Source organism: Grus americana, chromosome 7 (assembly GCF_028858705.1).
Source record: "Grus americana isolate bGruAme1 chromosome 7, bGruAme1.mat, whole genome shotgun sequence".
Taxonomy (NCBI): Eukaryota; Metazoa; Chordata; class Aves; order Gruiformes; family Gruidae; genus Grus; species Grus americana.
In genome coordinates this window covers 18,863,991-18,886,531 of record NC_072858.1, presented here as the reverse complement: position 1 = coordinate 18,886,531, position 22,541 = coordinate 18,863,991, and the positions used below count along the sequence as shown (strand labels likewise).

Here is a 22,541-nt window from a genome sequence, read left to right as displayed (position 1 = left end):
TGCATCCTGCTGTATGTCCCTTTGCAGTAGGAAAGGGGAGAAGAGTCAGGAAAGTGAGTTAACTCTTAAATTACAACAATGAGATAAATAAAGTTATGTGGTGAGAGTTTGTAACCATGGTGATGAAACCGCTTAAGTACATCAGAGTCCAGGGGGACCGGACTGATAGTGCTTAACATCCAGAAATCCACTTCAACCCCCCAGGTGAGGAAAAAAACCCAGTTTATGAAGAACAGAGAATTTTTCACGAAAGAGTTTTTACTGAGAAATACTCAACTGATTGAAATATACTTAATATGGTGTGCGTAGGTGCATCATCTGAAATCCAACACAAGAGGCATGATTTTGGCAAAAGCAAAACAACAGATGCTTATAGCAACTGAGTTTTATAACAGATTTCTCTTTTTGCTACCTAGGTCAGCTGTTTCTCACTGAAATTAAAGTTTTACTGAAATGTTAGGGCATCAGCTTAGTATCAGAGGGCTAAGAACAAAATAGATACAGTTGAGGTATAATCTTGACTTCCTTTACATTGATATTTCTACTGAATTCAGCATTTATTAAAGTTACACCTAACTATAAACTTGTGGATGAGATTTAATATTTTTGCCTTTATCATAGCAACTATATGTAATAGTTGCTAAATCAAAACTATCTAATTGATTTTCCATTTGTACATATATTTGAATGGGCTTTCTAAGGACAGACACAATGTTATTTAGTCTGTATTCAACTCAGCAAAACAAATTACAACAATTTAGCAGGAAATAAAGAGAGAAGACTAATTTTGGAAAAATATCATCTCCTCTGATGTCTTGGAAATATATTTTGCAATATATAAAGGCTAAAATAACTTTCACAGCCTTTCATGAAGTGCCCTTCCTGAAAACATCCAAGTGGAAGAATCCAAAAGCTTATATAAATATAAAGCTGAATATCCATATGACTATACTGGTTTTAGCCCTGAGAAGTGGCTGCTTAGACTTTGGACAGTGGAATCATTTGTCATTGTGGTGGTGGTGGTTTCCTTGTGGTTTTTCTTTTTTTAAATTTTTTTCTGCTTTGCTTATTGTTGAAAGGTGGAGCAGTGGGTTGTGGGAAGGAAGGGAAGAGTTAGAGCTGGAAACCCTTCCCCTCTGCAGTATCCACATGTCTGCATGCACTTGTGAAGGAGAAAGAAGAGGGGGAAGGGGGAAGATTTTTCCCTGCAGATTGGATATCTGGGTAGACTTCTAATCTGAGGGGAGGAGGAGACTGGGGGGAAATCCAATCTTTTTAGGTTTTGCTTATTAGGATTTTGCTAATGGGAAGTTTCTTTGAAAATATATTTTTCTGTTATTATGGTTTGAACCATAGAATTGTCCCAAGGCTTTATGTTTTCTCATGCAAAGTGACGTGTGCTTTTTCAGTCCCTTCCCATTCCTGGAACCAATATGCATAGAGGCAGTGCTGTAGCTGTAACAAGCTTCTTAAAGTCAATGGCGATCTCTGAAAGTCTGCGTGTAACGCAAAATAAAGCCCTACATAAATAAGATGACAGGCAAACAGATAAGCAATAAACAACAGAACACAAAAATGTAAGCATAATATCAAGGGTGCACATGTGTTGTAGTTTATTGCTTAAAAGTATTGCTGAGAAAACAAGATGAAACTTTGCATCAATGTGGTGTTCCAGTACATCTTTGCTGCCCTACTGTTACTTCTTGCTACAAAGGTGCTGCATGTAACTGGTGGCACTGCATTTGGTCTTAGGACCAACACCCTGATGGATGATTACTGAAATGTCACCTGGTATCTCTGCTGGCACCTCTGCCACACAGGGGGTGTGGGAACCAGCCTTGGTCTTTCATGAAGAAGGAGTTCTTGTCTTCCCCCTGCTCTATCTCCAGCTCCAGAGAGCTCTGTCTTGAAGCTTATGCTTCCTTTTCCTTAAAGAATGCTGTTTGCTTTTTAGCCCAGTTTTCTAAGAAGGTATGTGCGTGTGCATCCACATATCTGTCCCTGTTTACCTCCATGATTAACTTTTAAACCCAATGAACAATTTCAGAGAAATCTGACAGCAGGGAAAAGCTCTCAGCTGGATAAGCATCCCTACAGCCACCCAAGGAGGCTACAGAGACATTATCCCTATTTCTCATGTGTGATGTAATAGTGAGAAGGGCTGCAGAGTCAGCTCAGCTACGCAAGCTTTTAATTGACCACGAGACGTTTGTGTTCTTTGCAGTTGTGTGATAGGCAGAAATAAGAGCTCTCCAGAGGTATAGCTGTTGAGAGCTTTGTAGACTGACAGAAGGAAAGGGAGCGGGAATTATGTGACTGAACAGAGAAGGCATTTGGTATACATTGCAAAGTCCTGCTTTGCTGAACTGGAACGTGTTTTGATTCGGATGTTTAGACATTGGCTAATAAGAGTGTTTAAACAAGGTATCTGTGAGGTTGGACTGTTTTGACACCAAGGCTATTCAAAAGCTATTTTTTTATGTCATTGTGACGTTAATGGTATTGTAAATGTGGAACTGCTAGGCATGGAAGTGAACTGCTTTTAGTCAGTAAAATACCTTACATATATTGTGGTGAATACATAAAGTAGTATGTAGATTTGATGATCAGAGTTACAAAAAGTGTGTCTGAGGAATAGCCATAGATATCCCTAAAATAATACTTTTGTCATTTGTCACTCATTTTGTCCTGCCAAGCCAAGAAAGTTGTGACCCAGAAATGGATAACAAAGTACTGCCAAGGTTTTGCTTTAGAAGGTGTTTCTTTTGAGTGACTGTAATGGTGCAAGAAAATAATTTTGTCTCGTAATTTCTGTTGAAGTAAACCTTTGGTTTTTTGTAATAATTTTAATATATCCCATCAGACTTGAACCTAACAATGCTAATTGAATCTTGTATAATCTAACACAGCAGGTTGCCCTGTCATGAGAAAAATGTCAATTACAAATCGTAGTTAATCACTAGCAAAAATTATTAGGAAAATAAGTTTTACTCATTTACTGTTCACAGAACTGCGTGGTCTGTAGTATGCTTAACATTTGGGAACCTTCCTAGCCTAGGAAAATAAAAATACATACAGTATCAATATTTATGTGTTATTAAATCAGCAACAGCAGAAGGTGTAGTCTGAAGGGCTATGTAGCATAGCTTTCATATGAAGTACTTTCAGTAATGTGCCACTTAAAATGAGTATAAACTATTTATAATACACAATTTCTGAAATTTATTGCAGCCTTGAACATTACACTGCACTTACAATAGTCTACAGCTGTAAGGCCCATGTAGTAACGTGTATCATCTGCACATCAGTAATGAACATTATCAGTTAGGTACAAACAATTATTTCCAGCACAATTTACAAAGAGCAATTTTAAATTGTCCCTTTAAAAAGCTTCAGTAAAGACTAGTTTTTTTCCTTCAGGTAAATATCCATTTATTTTCAGGTACAATCTGACCTGCTGATGAACTTTATTTAAACTATAGCCACAAGCACTGATACAAATAGCTTTTCCCATTCTTAACACAAATATAGTTTCATAAATCAAAGCTACCATGCATTTCTGATTATTCTTAAGAGAAAATGTTATTCAAATATATTCATTGCTTAATTTCTGCCACCCACTCTGTCATACACTAAGTTTTCATCATTCTACGTATTAAGTCCAAATTCCTAGGCGAGACAGCTCGACAGGCAGGGCAAACCTTGTGGGAAGGTAAATTTTTCCCTTCCACTAATTAACAGCCTTTATGCCTACTAATGCCACTGTATGCACACACATATACACCAAAAAAAAAAAAAAAAAAGCTTCTGTGCATCATAATTTCATGTGTAGCCTTGACTGCCAGAAGACTGCCTGCCCACGAGAAGGAAGATGTGTGTGGGCAGGCACAGTTAACTCTCTGAGGGATGGAGCCAGCTGAACCTCTTGCAACAGAAACAGAAGTGTAGCACAGGGAGTCACGCTTCAAGATAGTGTCTTATCAGGTGTGTCAGTATCTCCCCAGGATGGATTCTAGTGTGGATGGGGTGAAATGAGAAGTCTCTTACAGCTCTAGGATATCATCTGGGTTTTTTTTGAGGAGATAAAATATGCTGACACTCTTGTGATACATGTTTCTGGTTTCTGTAAGAAGGAAGAATTGTAGCAAATCACAAATTGATTGACCCTTTAGCATCTGAATCCATGTACAGTTCATGTGTGATCACCTAGAAAATAAAGGGAATGAAAACAAAAAACAGATCTTGTATCTCTTTTAAGGAAATACTAGGTTTATTTCAGGGTTGCTCTCCAAATGAGGCACTAGGCATGCTGAATGTTAGTTGTTAAATGCTAGGAAACATGGGTAATCACTAAGAGAAGAAGGGAAATACACCAATGGGATCTAAAATTTATTATCTGTATGCTTTTTTTGCCTTGAAGAAAATAACTAAGGATCATTGCATGCAAAACAAACAAACAAACAAAATTGAAACATCTTGAGCTCACTGCTTAAGGACTCATCTTAAGGAGTCATGTTGTCATAGTGAAGGAGGACTAGAAAAGATCTCGAGAGACCATTACACTATGCTTCTGCCCCAAGACAGGATTAACAATGCCAGTGTCATTGCTGACATGTTTAGCAATGTCATCTTAAAGACTTTTACTGAGAGAGATGTCATAACCTCCCTAGGCAATCTAGTCCAGTGCTTAACTATCCTTATTCTTAGGAAGTTTTTCTGAAGTCTTGCCTTGGTCTTTCTTACAGTTAAGCCCATTTCCTCTTGTCCTTCCAGTCCTGGCCACGAAGAAGAGGTTACCATCATGCCCAACTATCCATGAAGGACGCATTTCTGAAAAGAGCAGGATAGTAAAAGCAATTTTTCCCATAAGAATCAATGTGATGGGGGGAGATGTGTACAGGGACTTAAGAACTACACACGGTTTAAATTCACAGGAGCAGGATCACTGGGAGGAGAGTCTGGCTTTTCAGCAGCTGACTTGTCAGCATGGATCACTGTTCTGAAAGATATCAGCCATGCCATCTATAAGACTGAACGTCCAAGAAAATTGTTGCAGTGTAAGCATTCTTGATGTCTCTTTCTGGACAGTTGCACCCATCTGGCAAAGGACAGAAAACTGGGGCAATGATAGTGGTTAGTAGAGCACAGTAGTAAATGGTCAGCAGCAGAACTCCTAAGTGGTGGACAGAGAAGGGGAGGACAGTGAGGTGCTACTTTATCCCCTTAATGTCTGCTGAACCCTTTTACATGTACAGAAATGATCATCAAGATCCCAGTATTTTCTCTCCTGCGAGCCATCCAACACACATTTGCTCTGCCTTTTGCTGCTGTTCATGTCTACAAGTAGTGAAATGCAGAGAGATGACCTTGTCACTCTTTATTTTGTGGACCAGCTTGCTTTCTGGAAGGATCGGCTGCCTGAACTAGTAGGAGAAAGAAGGATTGCAGCTGCCTCAGCTGACAGCAGCTTAAATCGCACTGGAGTTGTAGTGTTAGCTCTCAAACATCATCATTCTGTGATTTCAGCCTAACACAACACTGCATTTTATAACATTTAAGGATGAGGAAGATCCTAGTTCAGTGTCATTAAGCCTGGATACCAAAGTTTGGCACCTGAAAATGTGATGGGATCCTACATAAAAGCAACTTAATTTTCCAGGGTTTTGAGCAGTCTTTTGACTCAACATAAGATAGTGATGAAATTTTAATAGAGCAATTTGTATCTACGCACCTAAACACAGATTCAGACATGTAAATCCAGACAGGCAGCTTTGAAATAAGCATAGAAGTAAAATCAAACACAAACCTTTAAGACCAGAACTATGCACATGTATGATGTGAAACCATGAGAGGGGGAAAAAATGGGGTTTAGCAATGAAACTACATCTAAGATTAACTTATCTATGTAAGATTATATTTTAGAGTCTCAAACTATGAGTTGTTTTTATTTTGATCTAATTATGTCACTATTCTTAATAAACATCACAATTTTGATTGAAGCATGGGGATGAACAAATGCGTGGGAAATGTCTACTGACTGTGAAAGAGAGTAAGGGATGAAGGTGATCGTGGAAAGAGGTTAGTATGTGGTTGCTGTATGCTTTTGGGGTGGACTTCATACACCCATCACCCCTCTGGGGTAAGAGCAGCAGGTCCCCATCCCTCTGGGATGGGACTTTGTTGGCTGGGGGACAGGCGTATCTCATGTGCAGGCAAAGTGAACCCTCCCCGTGGGATGGCTGTGTGTGAGAGAAACACACAATCGCTTATCTCTCTGAAACAGGGTGATGGGGTCCCTCACACCCACCAAGCCCCCTACAGGGAGTAGTAGTTTCCAGGGATAGCTCTGCCTTGCAGTCAAATTGTAAAATGGCTGGCACCTGACGACTTGGGGCTGTTGCCAGGGGCAGCCTGCGTCTGAGAAGTCACAGGCCTCTTCTCCATAGACATCTCCTCACTGCTCTCCTCTCCCTGAAGGCTTACAGCATGGGGTACGGCCTGCACCCAGGCAGTGACCACAGGGGCGGGTACTGACGATGAGGCAGCTCCTTCCTTCTGGCAGGTGGTGTCATGGTGATAGGACACCAGCTCATTGCTGAAGTTGACCCTCTCCACAGTGGATCTGGGTGTGCCACAGCAGAAGCTCCGACAGCCCAGCAGGTTGCTGAAAGCCCGCCTGAAGTCTGCATTGAAAGCATAGATCACTGGATTCACTGAGGAGTTGGCCCAGCCAAACCACACAAAGACGTTGAATGTGGTTTGGCCAACGCAGGGTGACTGTCCTTCATGGTCACTCTCCAGCTCAGGCCGGCAGAAAGGCAGCAGACAGTTGAGCAGGAAGAAGGGCAGCCAACAGCAAACGAAGACTCCCATTATGATAGAGAGGGTCTGCAGCACCTTGGTCTCCTTGCGCAGGGAACTCCGCAAAGAGGAGGTGGGCTCCTTGCCGTGGGCTGGCCACTGCCCCCCTGCTCGCTCGAGAGTAGAGATGCGGCGGATCTGGGCCTGGGCAATTCGGTAGATCCTGGTGTAGGTGATGATCATGATGGCCACGGGGATGTAGAAGCTGATAAGGGAGGAGGTGATGGCATAAGTGCGGTTCAGGCTGACATCACAGCGGGGCGTCCCAGGCAGCAAGGAGCCTGGGTATCTCATGTCCTTGGCTTTATGCCAGTGTAGCTGCACTGGGATGAAGGAGATGAGGATGGAAAGGGCCCAGGCCACGGCTATCATGGCACAGGCAAGGCGCTGCGTCATCCTGCGCTCATAGCGAAAGGGGCTGGCGATGGCCCAGTACCGGTCCAGGCTGATGATGCAGAGGTGGAGGATAGAGGCGGTAGAGCACATGATGTCGAAGGCCACCCAGGTGTCACAAAAGCGGCTGCCAAAGAGCCAGGAGCCACCGGCCACCTCAGTGACCGCCTTCCAGGGCATCACCAGGAGGGCCACGCAGAGGTCCGAGACGGCCAGCGACAGCACGAACCAGTTGGTGACCTTGGCACGCAGGTGGCGGAAGCGCAGGACGGCCAGGCACACCAGCGCGTTGCCCACCAGCGTGCTCAGCACCAGCGCGCCCAGCAGGCACCCGGTGAGGGCCCGCAGCGCCCGCGGGCCGCCCCCCGCCGCCGCGCTCCCCATCAGGGACGCTCCCCCGGCCGCCGTGGCTCCGCCCGCGGGGCAGCGCCGGCCCCGCTTCCCCGGCCGCTCCTGCCGGCGGGACGCCCCCCGAGGGGGCGGCGGGACCCCTGGCAGCCGGCGCCGTCCGGGGCCGGGAGGGCGGCCGCCCGCGGGGGCATCTCTGGCCGCCGCCGCCTGCCTCAGTTTCCCCCGCGGCGGCGGCGGGCGGCGGGGCGGGCTGCCTCGGGGCTACTCACCGCGGCGGCGGTTGGGGGCCGCCCGCCTTTCGCCTCGCCGCGGCTCCTTCCGAGGAAGGGACCGTCCCGCTGCGGCGGGAGTGCGGAGCAGGCGGCGGCGGCAGCCCCTCTGCGGTGGAGCTGCGTCGTGCCGGGGGAGACCCGCGGCTTTCCGCCCGGAGCGCTGGGATGGACGAGGAGCAACTTTCGGCGGGCTCCGTGTGCCGCACGCCGGCGGGCTGCGGCTCCCCGCGCCGCTGGGGAGAGCTGAGGGGCGAGCCCGCCGTCAGACGGAGCTTGCTGCCGGGTGGGCAACGGCGTGGAAATCCCCAGGATCAAGCGACCCTCGTTATCTGCAGGGAGGGAGATGTCGCCACAGCATCGCCCTGGGAAGAGTCTTTTTGCCGTCTTCAGTTTGTGCTTGTGTAAGTGTCAGGGGCGAGGATGTGGCGCTTTCCAAGTATCTCCTGCTTTTGGAGACCACGATCAAAATTTCAGGTTTCTTAAAGAGCAGGGGAGCACTTCGCGTCTGTTTACTGAGAATGCTATCAAATCTGGGTGTTAGAAGCTGTGTTTTCATCAAAACAGTATTTTGCTATTTGTTTTTTGTTTCGAATTGAAATCCTACATAAAGAAACCAAAACCATAGAAACCTAAGACATCTCTAGTTTGGATTTGTTACTTTTTGGCAGAAGGTTGTTCATGCATTTCCTCAGACACAAGCACCCAAAACCTGCTGCTGTATTTTTCAGCCTAAGGTGTTTTCTGATATATTTCAATAGTCTTCCATTTGCTGTTGTAATTATATACATGTTGTCATATAAATGTCTTGCATATATTTACAGCCTACTTTCAATAAAGTATCATAATGCAAATAGGGTATAATCCTTTATTTTGGAAGAATTTATATGGTAATCCTGTCATGAGAAAAACGAGATTGGGATGTGAACACAAAATATCAAGTCCTGTAATTAACTAACATGGCAAACAGGTATTTATTTTTAGATGACGTATTTTAAATTTTTTTTGCCTCCTATTTCATCCACTAGTGCCAATACAAATAATTTTCAAGCCAGTAAGTATCTGATTTCCATTGTACTGTTATGGTATTCTTGGTAATTAGAACAGAGACTGGAAATTTTTTAAGCAAATTTTCAATAGCAAAGCTGGCAGCTTAGCCTGTAAAAATCAGCATATTTAAGATGAACTAGCTGGATAGTACTAGTTCATAACAGATTGTTAACATTTGGTCATGGGTTTTAAGATCCTAGTTGCTTTGTGCCTTGGAGACCAGAGTCTTCATAATGCAACCCACAGTGTGATTCCTGCTGTGACACTGAAAACTGGAACACATTCCTTGTTAAGGTGTTTGCCTATAAGACTAACTCATAATTCAAACAATTTATCTAGAATCTTTGTTAAAACAGCAGTAGCTGTCAAAATAACACAGGCTATAAGGTAAGAGCCAAATCCACACTTTGTTGTATAGAACTACAGAACCATCTATAGTTCCACGTACATGGATTTTGCCAACATCTGCAAAACACAATAGGTCTCTGATTTTCATTCCAATACTAAGTTCTAAATTTTAGACTGTAAGAATTATCTATACATTTGCTAATTTGCCTCAATACATTTACTCTTATTTAACAATCAGTAAAATGACCCTGAAGAACAGAATATATTTGTGAAGAATTGTAAATAGGACAGTAGATGGAATTAAGGCAGTATAGCATCGAGAAGGAAAGAGCGATGCTTTTGCATATTCAGCAGATAGTAGTGCTACAGGGCTCCGTAGCAAAAGGTAGCTAGCACTATCTTTATAAAAACAATTGTTTTCAGTGTCTCTGTGTCACTCCCGTTCCCAGGATCTCATTGTGCTCTGCAAATATCTCTAGCTCCTTTTTAGCATTTATTATAAATTGAAATGTGTGTGATCATGCTGGTTTGTGTGCATATTTTTTAATGCCTCAAAATTTTGAGGCTGTTGACTGAAGTCAAATCTGACTGAGAGGTAGATGCCTCAGAAAATTAATTTCCTACAGTTGTACTTAAAGTAGGCATCTGGGTGGAAGTCAGGACCCCTACTAATACCTTCACCGATAGGAAGGCTGCAGTGAGGACTCAACCCTTATTAAACACAAGAGAATCCACACAGAGGGAGACATTACGAATGCTCTTATCCTAAAGAAAACATCACCAGACACATTCATCTTGTTAGATACCAGAGGATCCAAGTGTAAGATGCAAATGCTTAAGAAATGATACAGTGAGTCAGTGGCAAAGACAGGAATAGAAACATTGCCCTGCTCTTATTCCTATATTGGGCATGGGGGAGTGAATAATAAGCTTATTGGAGAGGAAGAGAGACATGGGGGAAAACACAATGCTGTGTGAAAATCAATGTGTGCAGCAAGTTGAAAATGCCATAAACTTTTATTTTAAGGCCTGTAGCTATTTCTTGAATTAATCTTACTCAGGACAGAATAGGGAGAGTCTGAGCAAAATAATGTAAAAGATACTAATGAACTGGCTAAAATGGTCTCTTGTGACTCCAGAATAATTGCAAGCTCATTCCATCTGTGAAAAAATAAACTTACCCAAAGAATATACGTAAAACGTATTGCAATATATATGTCTCTACATTGTACATTTTTAAACGTAGTCACTGTGTCCAAAATCTTTCCCTTCAAGAACAGAAAGAAGCCTCGTCAGGCAGACCTATATAACAAACTAAATCAGTTTCCTTCTCCCTCCCCTTTCCTTCTCCTTGTCTTACTTCTCCCTCGTAAAACTATCTCATCCCAGAATATTTACATATTTGCAGCACATACTATGATTAAGAGGAAATCTGATTCAGAACTTACTATTAAGCCTTTAATGGTTTCCTATGATCGCATTTGGAGCTCCTGCCTCTGTCTAGGTCCCTAACGTGCTAGCTGGCTGGACAGTTGAAACAGGTTAAAATTCAACACCTCAAGAGGACATATTTCAACCCAAACCTCCAGGTGCCTCCTGGAAGGGCGCTGCACTAAGGCCAATGCTCACTGACACTACCTGGTCTCGTAAAGACAGCGACTGTAGGCTTCGGCCACATGTATCCAGTGCCAATCCTTACTGCTTTGTCAAAAGAATGTAATACCAACAGCGGTTAATTAAATAGTTCATTTAATTTTGAAATCTTGTCCAAATGGGGGACCATTATTATAGCCAGTTTCATGAAGTAGTATAATATAATGGCATGTGATCACGCTGTGTAAAGATGTATTGAGGTACTGATAAAATGATGCTCTGAATAAGTTGTCTTCCTTGCCGTCTGAAAAACCATTGATAGTATGTGAATCAGGCTAAACTGGGTTTTGTGATTACCTTTACAGCTACTTTTGGGGACAGATTTTAAATGTCTTGGAAGAAAATGTCATTGAAGGCAAAAAAACTATGTCTGAAACCAATATGATTATCTGTCTATCCATCTATCCATCTCCATATAGCTAAAGAATGTATCCAATTTTGTACATATATATGTGTGTGCGTGTACACTTATCATCTTGGCTTTATATATTACATTCATGTTTTCAATGCCATGTGATTTTTGTGAAGTTGATCACATACTGAGACTGCTAATCTGTTTGTATAGCGAATCCAGCATTTAGCATTGAAAATAAATGACCTTTGTGTTACAGAGATATGGATTAGCTGTATGATAGAACTGGAAGTCACTGAATAATTCATTGTTTCAGAAACTGTCTAGACGAGTTAAAGAAAGAATAACTAAATCAACAGCTAAGTATCAAAAGCATGTTTAGTCTGTTCAGGCTTAACAGAAATAATTTGAATGTGTGATGTCCAATACAGAGTCCACTGTAGCTCTTCACATCATTTGAAGTTAATATGGTTCCTAAAGTGATTTCACTATGAGTTGTTTAGTAAATCAGCTCTTGAGTTTGGAATACCTTTAAAGTTAAGTAAGGAAGAATAAAACTGATGTAATATTTAACTAAATTACTTTTCTGGGAAAAGTGCCTGGCTTCTCTCCCAGATATAAAGGCCAGAGATATCAAATTCACTTTTTGGAAAGGCCCTCCAAGCATCACTATGTGATAGTTTATGAATACCAGTCTGTGGGGATGCTGTGATGCTTTCATATGATCTAATTTGGAAGACAGTCCCTATTTGCAATTGGGATTTCTTGTGTCAGGATGCTAGGAGAACAATAACTACAGGTTTTTTCCACAACACTTGCTGGTATCACGATGCAATGGGTACTCAGCAGTGAAGATGCTACTGCTTGCATATTTGGACCACTAAGCGGTTAAACAGATTTCTTTGAGAGATAAAGGGAAGTTTCTTAATTTTCTTAGCAATCTTTCATGAAGGATAATATTTAAGGAATTTTAAATGTCAAAGAATAATTGCCATTAATTCTCCCTTGTTGCTATTTTGACAAAACCAAGACAGTATTTTATACCAGAGATGACGTCTCTTTGCAGATCAGATCCTTTCCTACCATAATCAATAAGGTGTTTTATTGTAGTATGAATGACAAACTGCCTAGGTACAGGGTCCCTGCATTATCTGTGCACGTTTTATGTAATCTAAAGAGTGGTTCTGTGTTCTTCTAGTGACTGGATCATTCAAGCTTTGCCTAAATTGAGCTGTAGGCGTGTATTGCAGCATGCTTCAACATTCTCATCCAGACCAGGAACTTGGTTAGAGCATGCCCTGGCTCCCTTCCTGCTGTTGTACCCGTTTGCTTCCCAGCGTGCCCAGAGAGTGACCGGGTAAGCACACGCTGGAGTCTCTTTGCTGCAGCTGGGTCAGGACATATCTAGGCAGTATACACAATTATATCTGGACCTAAAAGTTGGGATGTTTTCAGAGTTTTCTCAGTGCAGAGATTGTGGGTGTTAGTTAGGGGCCTGATACTGGCTTCTAGCAGACACCGAGGCATTTGGTTGAGACTCTACTTTTCAATCCAATGTCCTGAGTAAATCCCTCATTGGGAATGCCTGGAGACACCACTGTAGAGTTATAACTTAAATACAGGTGTACTATTTTGACCCTTCAGGTCTCAAACGATAGAGGCATATTTTTGCTAATAGCCTAACCACTTCATCTATAAGTGCTTTCAGAGTTCTTGGGTATGCCACCTGGACATGATGACTCTTACGCTTTTAAAATGACAGGATTGCTTGGATTTATATGATAGCTACTCTTCAGTCTGAGAGAATGTCTTATTTTCACTACTAGAAAAGATTAGGTCAAGGGTAGCTGTCTTCCCATCATGTTCTCCAGTTTAGAACTGAAGTAGAGAAGACAAGATTGTCCTTCCTAGTACTGCCTAAATCTTCTTTGATTATTCCCTTTAACCTCTGGTGATACAGGAAGTGCACAGATCCATTTAGGGCTGTACCAACCCTTCTAATTCCTTTCTTATCCTCTGTCTGCTGTAGTTTACTATTCCTAAGGTTGTTTTCAGTAGTTAGTTTAGGAGCTGTACCCCAGAATTCAACAGGACTGCACTTTGGCTTAGCTATTGCTAGGCATTCATCATTTCACCACGCTGGGGTTTTGCCAAATTGCTTTCCTGGTATTCAGAATTGCACATCTGTCTGAACATCTCTGTGCTTTCCTTAAGCAATAGCTAGCACTAATGTAAATATTCTGCCTCCCTCACTCCTCTCTTATTTCAGCATTTTTATTAGTTTTGTCATTTTATGGAAGTCTACCATTTCAAATATAATTAATGTGATTAGCATATGACTACTCTAAATACTAGATACTGTAAATAACAAAAGAGTACTAAGTATATTTAAATGAGAAACTTTTTTAAAAATAATAGCTAGATTTAAAAATTATTTTAAAAGCCATAAAAATAAATGTGTGAGGACTGAAGCAGTGTAGGAGGTCAAATCAACTGTCATTTGAATTGCAACTTTAATGTGAACAGCATGAAAGAGAACAACTCATTCAAAAGGGTTTGCTTTGCAAAGCAATGTACCTAACTGTTCATTTAACCTGAGTTATCTTACTTTAAATTTCTATTTAATCTTTTCTGTTAGTGATGAATACACATACAGAAATTTAACATTTCTAGACTTGTTCCTTCCAAAAAGTCAAACGAATTAGTTCAGTACTGTGCCAAGAAACAAATGAATACTTATTACTAAATAGAAAAATCATGCTCATATTTCACTACAGACAATGATAAAAGGAGTCTTTGTCCTTTATTTTAGTTTGCTGGGTAAGGCTTAGTTTAAAGGCAAAATTCATCCATCTTTTGAGCATCCTGCACTGCAAGTTTTCAACAGGTCACCTTTGGTGATGGCACTTTTCTGATGAGCTTCAGTAATTCGGCCCGTTCTCCAGGGAAGTTCTGTGTTGATATCACACCAATAAGATCATCCTGTTGTTTTATTTTATCAAGATATTATGCCTTCCATTATTCTTCAGAACCAGCATAAGTGAGTATCTTGGTTCTTCCCTGTCTGGTGTTCTCAGTGGCTTAGCTTTTATCAGGTTCCCCAGCTTGTCCCTCCCCAGCACAGTTCTAGTTAGCTGCTTCCACCTAAGAAGCTCAGACCAGAGAACAGGGCTGGCAATTTATCACCCCTGGCCCTCTGCCTTGGAGGGTGCCAGTGGCTGAACATGAGTATTTTTCATTCAGCACCTTCAAAGGCAGGTACCCTTCCCAACTCAGGCAGGGATGAAATGCCCGGTGTGACATTTAGGAACAGTTCAAAATCCAGAAGGTAAAACCAGAAGCTTTAACGCCCAGGCAGCCCTGGGACAGGGCTCCTGACAATTCTTATCTGGAGCACCATTCACTGGCAGCCTTCACGGCAAGGCAAAGCAGCACACAAGGCTGGCTGGAGTAATGTTGGGGTTGAGTTGGCTCCTGACACAGCCCATAATTTAGCAGGCAGAAAGATGGGTTTAATGCAATCTTTGCCCTCTTGCAATGAGCTGTAGTTTTGAGTTGCACAGCACAAAAGCCAGCACTTTCTCTACTGAACAAAGCAGCGTGTCCAGCTGCTTAGGTATTTTATGATAGTGGCTGCCTTTTTTCAGTGTGGCAGAGCAAAGCGCTTTTTGATTTCACTTTTTAAACAGAAATGCAAAATAGATTACATTGCTATAGTAATCAGTACCTACGTTATTTTAACCAGTGTTTAATCTAGATTAAAGTAATCAAGATAATAATAATGTGAAAACCAGTCTATAATAAAGCGTTGACTATTTCAAAATGCTACCTCCATATATTTTAGGATACAAATGCTTTGTTGACTGTCATTGCATTTATAAAACAAGCTTTAAAATTAAGATTAAAAAATGCAGTCCATCATATGTTTCCAACAGAGGGCACACACAGCACCTTGCAGAATGAAAAGCTTTTGAAATCCACTCTTACTAACCGATGTGACAGAACTATTGCCAAATCATATTCAGATTCCTATAGAAATTAACAATTTGTGCTCCACTTCCGACAAAAAGTTATCTGCTAAGTTGAGAATGTATTTCTCTGGTTTGCTTCATAATATGCAAATTTTAATTATTCAGAAAATCAGTGTAAGTTTTCCTTACTTTTTTGCCCATGTCCCCACAATGTGTAAATAGTTTTCTGAGAGAGATGTGTGATATTTTCAAAGGGTAGACTGCAAATGGATTTTCTGTCTATACAGGACAGTGCTCAGCACTCAGCATTAAGAAGTGCAATTTAATCTCTGCTCAAAATGATTTGACTGTAATGAATTTCAGATAGCCACAGCATTGCTTTTTGCTTTGGTTTATGTTCGCGTATTTTAGAGATTTAGTGAAACAGAGCCTGTCAGCAAGCTGGAAAGCTTTCTAGCACCCAGCAGATGTGATTCATGATAGCCACTGAATTTTAGTGTTTCACAAGGACCATTTCAGCCTCTCGTCTTGTTAAAAGTCTGTGTGTAGCCACTATTGGAACTGGTTGGACTACATGGTCAGACAACACAGAGATGATGCACAATGGTTTCTGCCCTGAAGAGATGACCATGCCACTGCCACCAGTAAGGCTTGCTGCTTGGATAACCTGAGTTTGAGGAATAACAACAATTAGGTGCACAGAACGTAAGCAAGGCAGAAGTGACGCCCGGAGGCAGATAAAAGCCTTTTGAAGGCTTCACAACCCTATATTCATTCTTCTTTCTTTGAAGATCCCACATCCCTACAATCTACCCAACCTGTATGTTAGAACAATATTTGGATTCCTCTCAAACACTCATTTGACAGCACAAACTTTCTATTATCTAAGCTAGGTTATTAGCCCAACTGGCAAGCAATGGCAAGCCTAATTTACCCACTTACTGCACACTCGTGGCTGGACTGCAGCATTTAAAGTAACTGGGCACTGATGTTCGAGGACACTTACTGATATGTGGGCACAACAGGTAAGGTCTCCACAGCCTACACTGGCTACTTAGGAAATTGATTCAGATTCAAGTTCTTGTTCTTTATCTTCAAGACTTTCCCAGACTTCATGCTGGTAAAGGCCACGTAAAATGTCCACAGTAAAGATCACGGTTATAACTACTTGGGGACTGTCCCTGGTGAGAAAAAAAATCCATCCTGCAGGAGTTGCTTGATTGCAGTCTTTGCCCCAGAAGTTCCAGCACCTCACACACCTTGCCACCTAGTGCTCCACATTTCTTCTCTAGCAAAAGCTGAGCAAATTTGCATTCGAGTACAAAACAAATAAACAAAAATCCTTGCCTGTGGTATGTGCTTCTTTCCCTGTGGCAGAACATGACAAATATTAGTTGCACTGGCTATATCTTGGTTGCATGACAGGTACTTCCCATGAGACACCTCAACCATTTAGACTGGAGACCAGATCCCTTTCAGTCTTTCCACCTATGGAAACCATTGCATGGAGAAGCGGAGGCATGATGCATGATTAGCTCTTAACATCACGTCAGGATAAAATGAGTTATAACCCTGGAACTGAGAAATGAGAAGTGTTCCACTGTTCCACAATTCAGATATGGCCATTATCTAATGGCTGTGCTTATAGCCATTACTTAATGCAGTGCTGCACTGGGACACCGTAATAATGAGCATAGCACAAAAACTGTATTGAATAACTCAGCAACACAAGCTTTCAGTGCTGTCTGGAAAATAGCTCAGGATATGTGTAGGATGCAATACTGCATAACTAGAAGGGGATATTTCTGCATAGTAAATATACACCTCATTATTTTTTTTCTCATTTTCCTCATTCCTTGTTCATATCCATCCATGGTGCCAAATGTTGCATGCTGTTTTTCATAAATAGACAAACATTTCTTAGTAAATATACTTAACGAGTAGCCTTAATAAATAATACACTTAAGAAGTTTCTCCCCTTTAGCTCTGCCTGTGATTAGCCCCAGTTGTACTGGCTGTGCCTGGCTGCAGCATTTCCTTGGGATTGTCTCCCAGCTCAGCGCAGCTTAAACACAGAGCAGCAAATTGAACCTTGTCCTTTCCAACCACTCCCTCTTATTCTGTTTGCTCAAGATAAGGAAGACCTGTTCTTTTAAGGATAAACTCTTGTCTACTACCTGGTTCAGCATTCACAAGCAGCCCTTTGTAAGGTGAGGTAGGCAACTCCTGCTTCAGCTATTTATTCATGTGTCTGCATCACCCCGTTTCATGTGCTGTGAAACCAACAGAACTGCTAGGGCGGTGAATTAACATGGCAAAAAAAATTAAGTTATTTTTTGTCCATATCACTTTGTCAGTCTGATTAATTGCATTGCCACACAAACAGCTGAGACAGCATAACAGCAGGCAGGACTAGGAAGGTGAACGCATGACCTGGAGCTGGAACAGAGGAAGGTCTGTTCACACCAACAGTGCCACCAAAAAAATTGTTCACTCTTTCTACCTTTTGCTTCTTCAACTTTCTGTGAAAGGTTTGAAAGCTTCTATGCTTATGCTATGGTGATATCTCAAGAAAATAACTTATAATAAAATTCCATTAAAAGATTTCATCTGCAAGTAGTCCTAAGCTCAATTCATTTCTCACTGAGCTCAGGAGGAAAGACTCTTTCAGGTTTCATCTGCTTTTCTTCATGGACTTCTCTTGCCACTAAATTTAGTGGACAAAATTCCAGAGTGCCCCGGACTTGATGCTTAGTCTCAGCAACATTTTACAGTCATGGGGTACATATATATATATACACACACACATATATATTTTATATATATAGCACCTGTAGGTTCAGGGCAGCATAAAATCAGATCAATTAGATTATTCCTAAATATTTGATATAAACTTAGCTTATGAAGCAAAGAGAGTGTGTTTGGAGAATGCACAGACAGAGCCCTGTTCTCATAGCCCACAATGTGCATTGCAACACTTTTTTAAAAATTTATTTTAATTTAAGAATAGAAATCCAATATGGCTTGGCAAAAAATTAAAAGGAAAAATCCCAAGAATCCATTATTTTTTTGCTGCTTATATTTTATCAGTGATTTTATTAGTGACACAGTGAGCAAACAGAGCACAAGACTGAGACAAGAATTTGTGATAAGGTTGTAATCACCATGGGGGAAGACTAACAAATCTTTATCAACTACACATTAACTTTAGAAAAGCAAACAAAAAACTTATAACACACCCTCATTGCATGTGACAATAAATGTTGGTAGGAAAAGTGCAAAGTAGAGTCCATGCAGTTGAATGAGCTCCCACAGAAATATTTACTGCTGTAGGACCATGCTGATATCCTGCCTGAAAACAGGAAAGGGTTGAGGATGAATATAAGTAATTCAAAATGGATCTAACTGGTGGATGAAATAAATAAAAGAGCTGTTGTTGGTCCTAAAAACCAACACAGAACCCCAGACAATGCAGATGGAGGCTAACTGGCCAAAGTATTCCCAGGGAAGGGAGACAAGGGCTCAGATCTCTGCTTCATTACAGTGACTCCCCTTCCATTTCATCCCAAAAACATGCCCCCACTAACAGCACAGGGTCACTGCCTGGGTAAGTGAGGATCCCGGGCTGAGGAATATGAGATCCTGTATTGCCTGTTTACCCTCATCTGTTCCTTTTCTTCTGCTTTATCTGTGTCTCTTTCTGCCAGCTTGCACCTACTCCTTTGGGGGATCCCAAAGCGTGGGTATTGAACAGACAGAGAAAACTCGCGGTCTCTGTGAAAACAGCCTGAGGTTTCTGGCACTCAGATGGACAGAGCCTGTGATTTAGGTAAGTGTCTAATTGATTAGCTGCACAGAAAGAGAAAAGTGAAAAAAAAAAAAATCCAAAAATCCTGTTGGATCATAGCAGAAGCAGATAATTTTTTTTCTTCTTCATTTCTGTCTTTTGTTCTATTAAGAATCAGTGTAATTACATTTCTGTTTTGGATGTGGTAATAACTATTTCTATTTGTTTTTATTTTAACCTGGTTTCAGGTAAGGATTATTTCTAGGTAACTAACTCTCCGTCCCTACAGTTTTGGTGAAATTTAAACCAGAAATATTGGGATATGTTAGCACTCTTTAGCTTCTCAGGATCTTGATGATGATATCTAGAGGGTAACAGGAGTCTCTGCAGAGGTATGTCATCTACACAGAGCAGTCTGGCAGCAGGCAACGTGGAGGTTTCATGGAAGGAGAGTCTTCCAGTGACTGTCAATAACCTGGAAAGCCCTCTAGCCTCCAGCAGAGCAATGGCAAATACAGCTTACCCCACTGCAGCGCCCAGGGAGTTTCTGGCACTGTTTGAACCACAGCAAACATAAGCACACACAAGCAAAGCACCACAGGCTCAATTACCTTAATACAGGTATACAGCATGTTTGATGCACAAGCAGTGCAATTTAATACTAGGACTGCAGCACGACTGGGAGTGTGCTAAGGAGAAGCTCGCTGTGTGTAGTAGTCTGCCAAACATCATGTCTCCAAACATCTTAATTAATTGTTAGTTATACTCTGCAATGAGATCTTGTCCAGAAGGCTTTGCATTAAAAGTACAAACTGCTGTTAGTGGAGTGCAAAGACGTTCTTGCCAAAGTAGCATTTCCAAAGGAATGAGAGCCTCTGGAGCGAACTGCCAAAGAGCACAACTACATTGAAAATGGAAGAACAGCTGCGGTTTTGGGAGCCCTGGGGTACAGTTCTTCCTATGTATTGATTTGAGGAAGCCATTCCATATTTTAATTACAGAAGAAATGAAACAGCACTGGGAAACCATCAGCTATGTATTGGTTATGTGTATAACTATTAAATGCAGTTATCAGCACTGGTTTGCACAAGTAGTAAACTAATATGTAAGTCCTTGCCATATTATTCTTTTGAAAATGAGAACCTAGTGATGAGTGTTGGCTTATTTTTTGTACAGTTTGTTGTTGTTATTTTTTACAGAGTAGTGTTGTTTCTCAGCACTTGGGAACAACTGCAGAGAGTGTCTGATTCGTGAGCTGCGGATGGGAACTGGAGATGAGAACCTACATAAGATCATAAGAAAAGTTATTCCCGTCAGACTAAGTGTCTGTCTAGCCCAGTGTCCTGCCTCTAAACCAGAGGCTGGGGCTCTCTTACCACTGCTAGGAAAATGTCTGAGTCTCCCTGGGAGCAGAAGCAGCTCCACATCAGCAGCGTCAACTTTGACATGATGGATGAGAGCCCCTGAAACCTCTCTGAGCAGTGGTGTGCTCTGACTGACTGTACCTTGGCTGGATCTCTCAGCCAAGCACTTGCCCAGATTGCCCTTGAATCCCTGTAACTGTTTTGCATCCATCGCACCTAGCCCCAGAACTTCCCCTCTTGCTCTTTCCTAGGAGAATGCCCCTTGCTTGTGTGTTGCCTGTGCTCTCCTTCTGTAGACAGTGCAGATGAGCTTCTGAGATTGATTTCAAGCAAGCTAACTTGCCCTTCAGAGAAGTTCTCTCTCCATTGTCTATAGAGGGGACCTGTAAAAATGCAGAGAAATAGGGAGAATGAGTCTGGGCCTTGGACTCTCCATCTCTCAGCCTCAGTGCTGGGGTTCCCTGAAGTCCCTGCACAGCAGCCATAAGAAAAAGTAAGTATATCTCACCACTCCGCAGGAATTTACTTTAATGATGCAGAAGCAGACCACCTGTCTCCTCAAATCATTTGCTATTTTTTTCCTTGAAGAAACGTAAATACAGGACAGAGGAAGACTGGCTGGAGCTTGGGCTACCATATCTACTGTGGTAGACAGCCCTGGCCAAAACAGTTGTCATGATTTTGGAGTCAACAGGGACATTCTCTTTGCTTCTCACCACCAGACCTGTTATATAAAGAAAATTATTTGTAACAATTTCAGGCTTAGCACTTTCAGTAGCCATTCTGATGTTAAAATTTACTGGTTTATTAGGTTTTGTGCGCAGGCATTCAAAATACAAAGCTGCATCACCTTCCTGATGGCAAAGTGCTAGTGATAACAAAAGACTTGGGAGTTTACCTTTCTTCGATCAGTTTTCTCAAGTTTCATTCAATATCACAGCTGGCTGGTATTTGCATCGGGATATATTAATGCTGGGGCTAGTCCCAAAAATCTCGGCTATCTGGCCCCAAAGAGGAAAGATGGTTCCTGGTTTATGGCAAAGGTATGCTCTTGAAGAGACTCTACTAGCATTTGATGAGCAGTCAGGTAAACATACAGTGTTATTGCAAAGTAAAAATGTTTATGGTAATACTAGTTTGCAGGCTTGGCGATCTAAATTCACTGTGTTAAAATGATGGTCAAGAGAATTGCAGCCACAGTCCTTTTTTGGTTTTGTGGTAGAGATCAATCCTGACAGACCTTTGAACTTAACTACTAGATACTTTTCCTCAAGGTCTTAAACATCTGAGGTTTTTAAAATTTCACACTAGACCTGAGCCCCCATGGAGATGTCAGTTTGGTGAGGAAATTGAATCACTACATTCTGCATTTCAGCAACAGGTTCTTGCTCCTGAATGAAAGCCTCATGATTTTCTCCATACTGCCGGTAGCATTGTCTAAGTCAAGTTCTGCAGGGACCACACACCACAGTATGCAGAGTTCACAGCCATGTGTTTTTAGCACTGCTCACAGTATACCTTGTCATAAATGTTTGCAAGATTAGAGCCTTTGCCTGTGTTCACAGCCTCCTTGAAAACAACTGCCTGGCTTATGTTATTGCAGGATATTCCTTATGCTTTAAACCTGGGAGTAAAAAATGGTCTGTATCACTAAAATCCATAACTGGATAGGGTAACACAGATCAAAACGGAAACCAGAGCTGAAACTAATGACCTAGAATTGTGCTAATTACATGAGAGATGTGTGACATTTCCTAAGTGTTCAGACCTTTGAAAGGGTGCCATTACAGGCAGGGGCTATTCCTAGGGAGGGATGGTATGGAAAGGTCAGCTGTCAAAAAGAGTCAAGGATGCAGACAGGTCTAGTTCTCTGTTGCCAGTGTATTTAACAACCAAGAAGGCTGCCTTTCTCAGGCATCAAGTCTAGATGACTGTAGCACACGATAAATCTCTGGAACAAGGGGCAGGGTTGCAGTTCATGCAAACTGTAAGGAGTATTGAAAAGCCTGACTTGTTCCTTACATGATATTATAATTGCAAACTGTTTGGAGAAAAGTCTACATGCATTATTTATTTGTACACTGTCAGTGAGGACTTGTTCAGCTGAAAGTTGTACGTGCTTCTTGTAACATAAAGTAATGA

General features: G+C 41.7%; 2 protein-coding genes across 2 annotated transcripts; one reads left to right on the top strand and one right to left on the bottom strand.

Moving 5' to 3' along the window:
* Positions 1-3,233: 3,233 nt before the first annotated feature.
* On the bottom strand, positions 3,234-7,638 carry LOC129209040 (D(1)-like dopamine receptor). Its single transcript, XM_054832776.1, is given in 2 exon segments — positions 3,234-6,384; positions 6,386-7,638. Coding segments are annotated over 2 exon segments (1,371 nt in total). The 3' UTR covers positions 3,234-6,266.
* LOC129208705 (collagen alpha-2(I) chain-like) lies at positions 6,787-22,541 on the top strand. The gene is made up of 6 exons (XM_054831897.1): positions 6,787-7,081; positions 7,196-7,489; positions 7,603-8,278; positions 12,476-12,634; positions 18,956-19,077; positions 20,235-22,541. The coding sequence occupies exons 1-5, from the start codon at positions 6,787-6,789 to the stop codon at positions 18,996-18,998; spliced, it is 1,467 nt and encodes a 488-aa protein (XP_054687872.1). The 3' UTR covers positions 18,999-19,077; positions 20,235-22,541.

Bases quoted from the DNA above. Each gene is read 5' to 3' on its own strand.
- LOC129208705 (XM_054831897.1), top strand. From the start codon at position 6,787: ATGGTCACTCTCCAGCTCAGGCCGGCAGAAAGGCAGCAGACAGTTGAG. The intron at 7,082-7,195 runs GTGATGGCATAA...ACTGGGATGAAG, and splicing joins AGAAGCTGATAAGGGAGGAG to GAGATGAGGATGGAAAGGGC. The intron at 12,635-18,955 runs GTAAGCACACGC...TCTTTCTGCCAG, and splicing joins CGTGCCCAGAGAGTGACCGG to CTTGCACCTACTCCTTTGGG.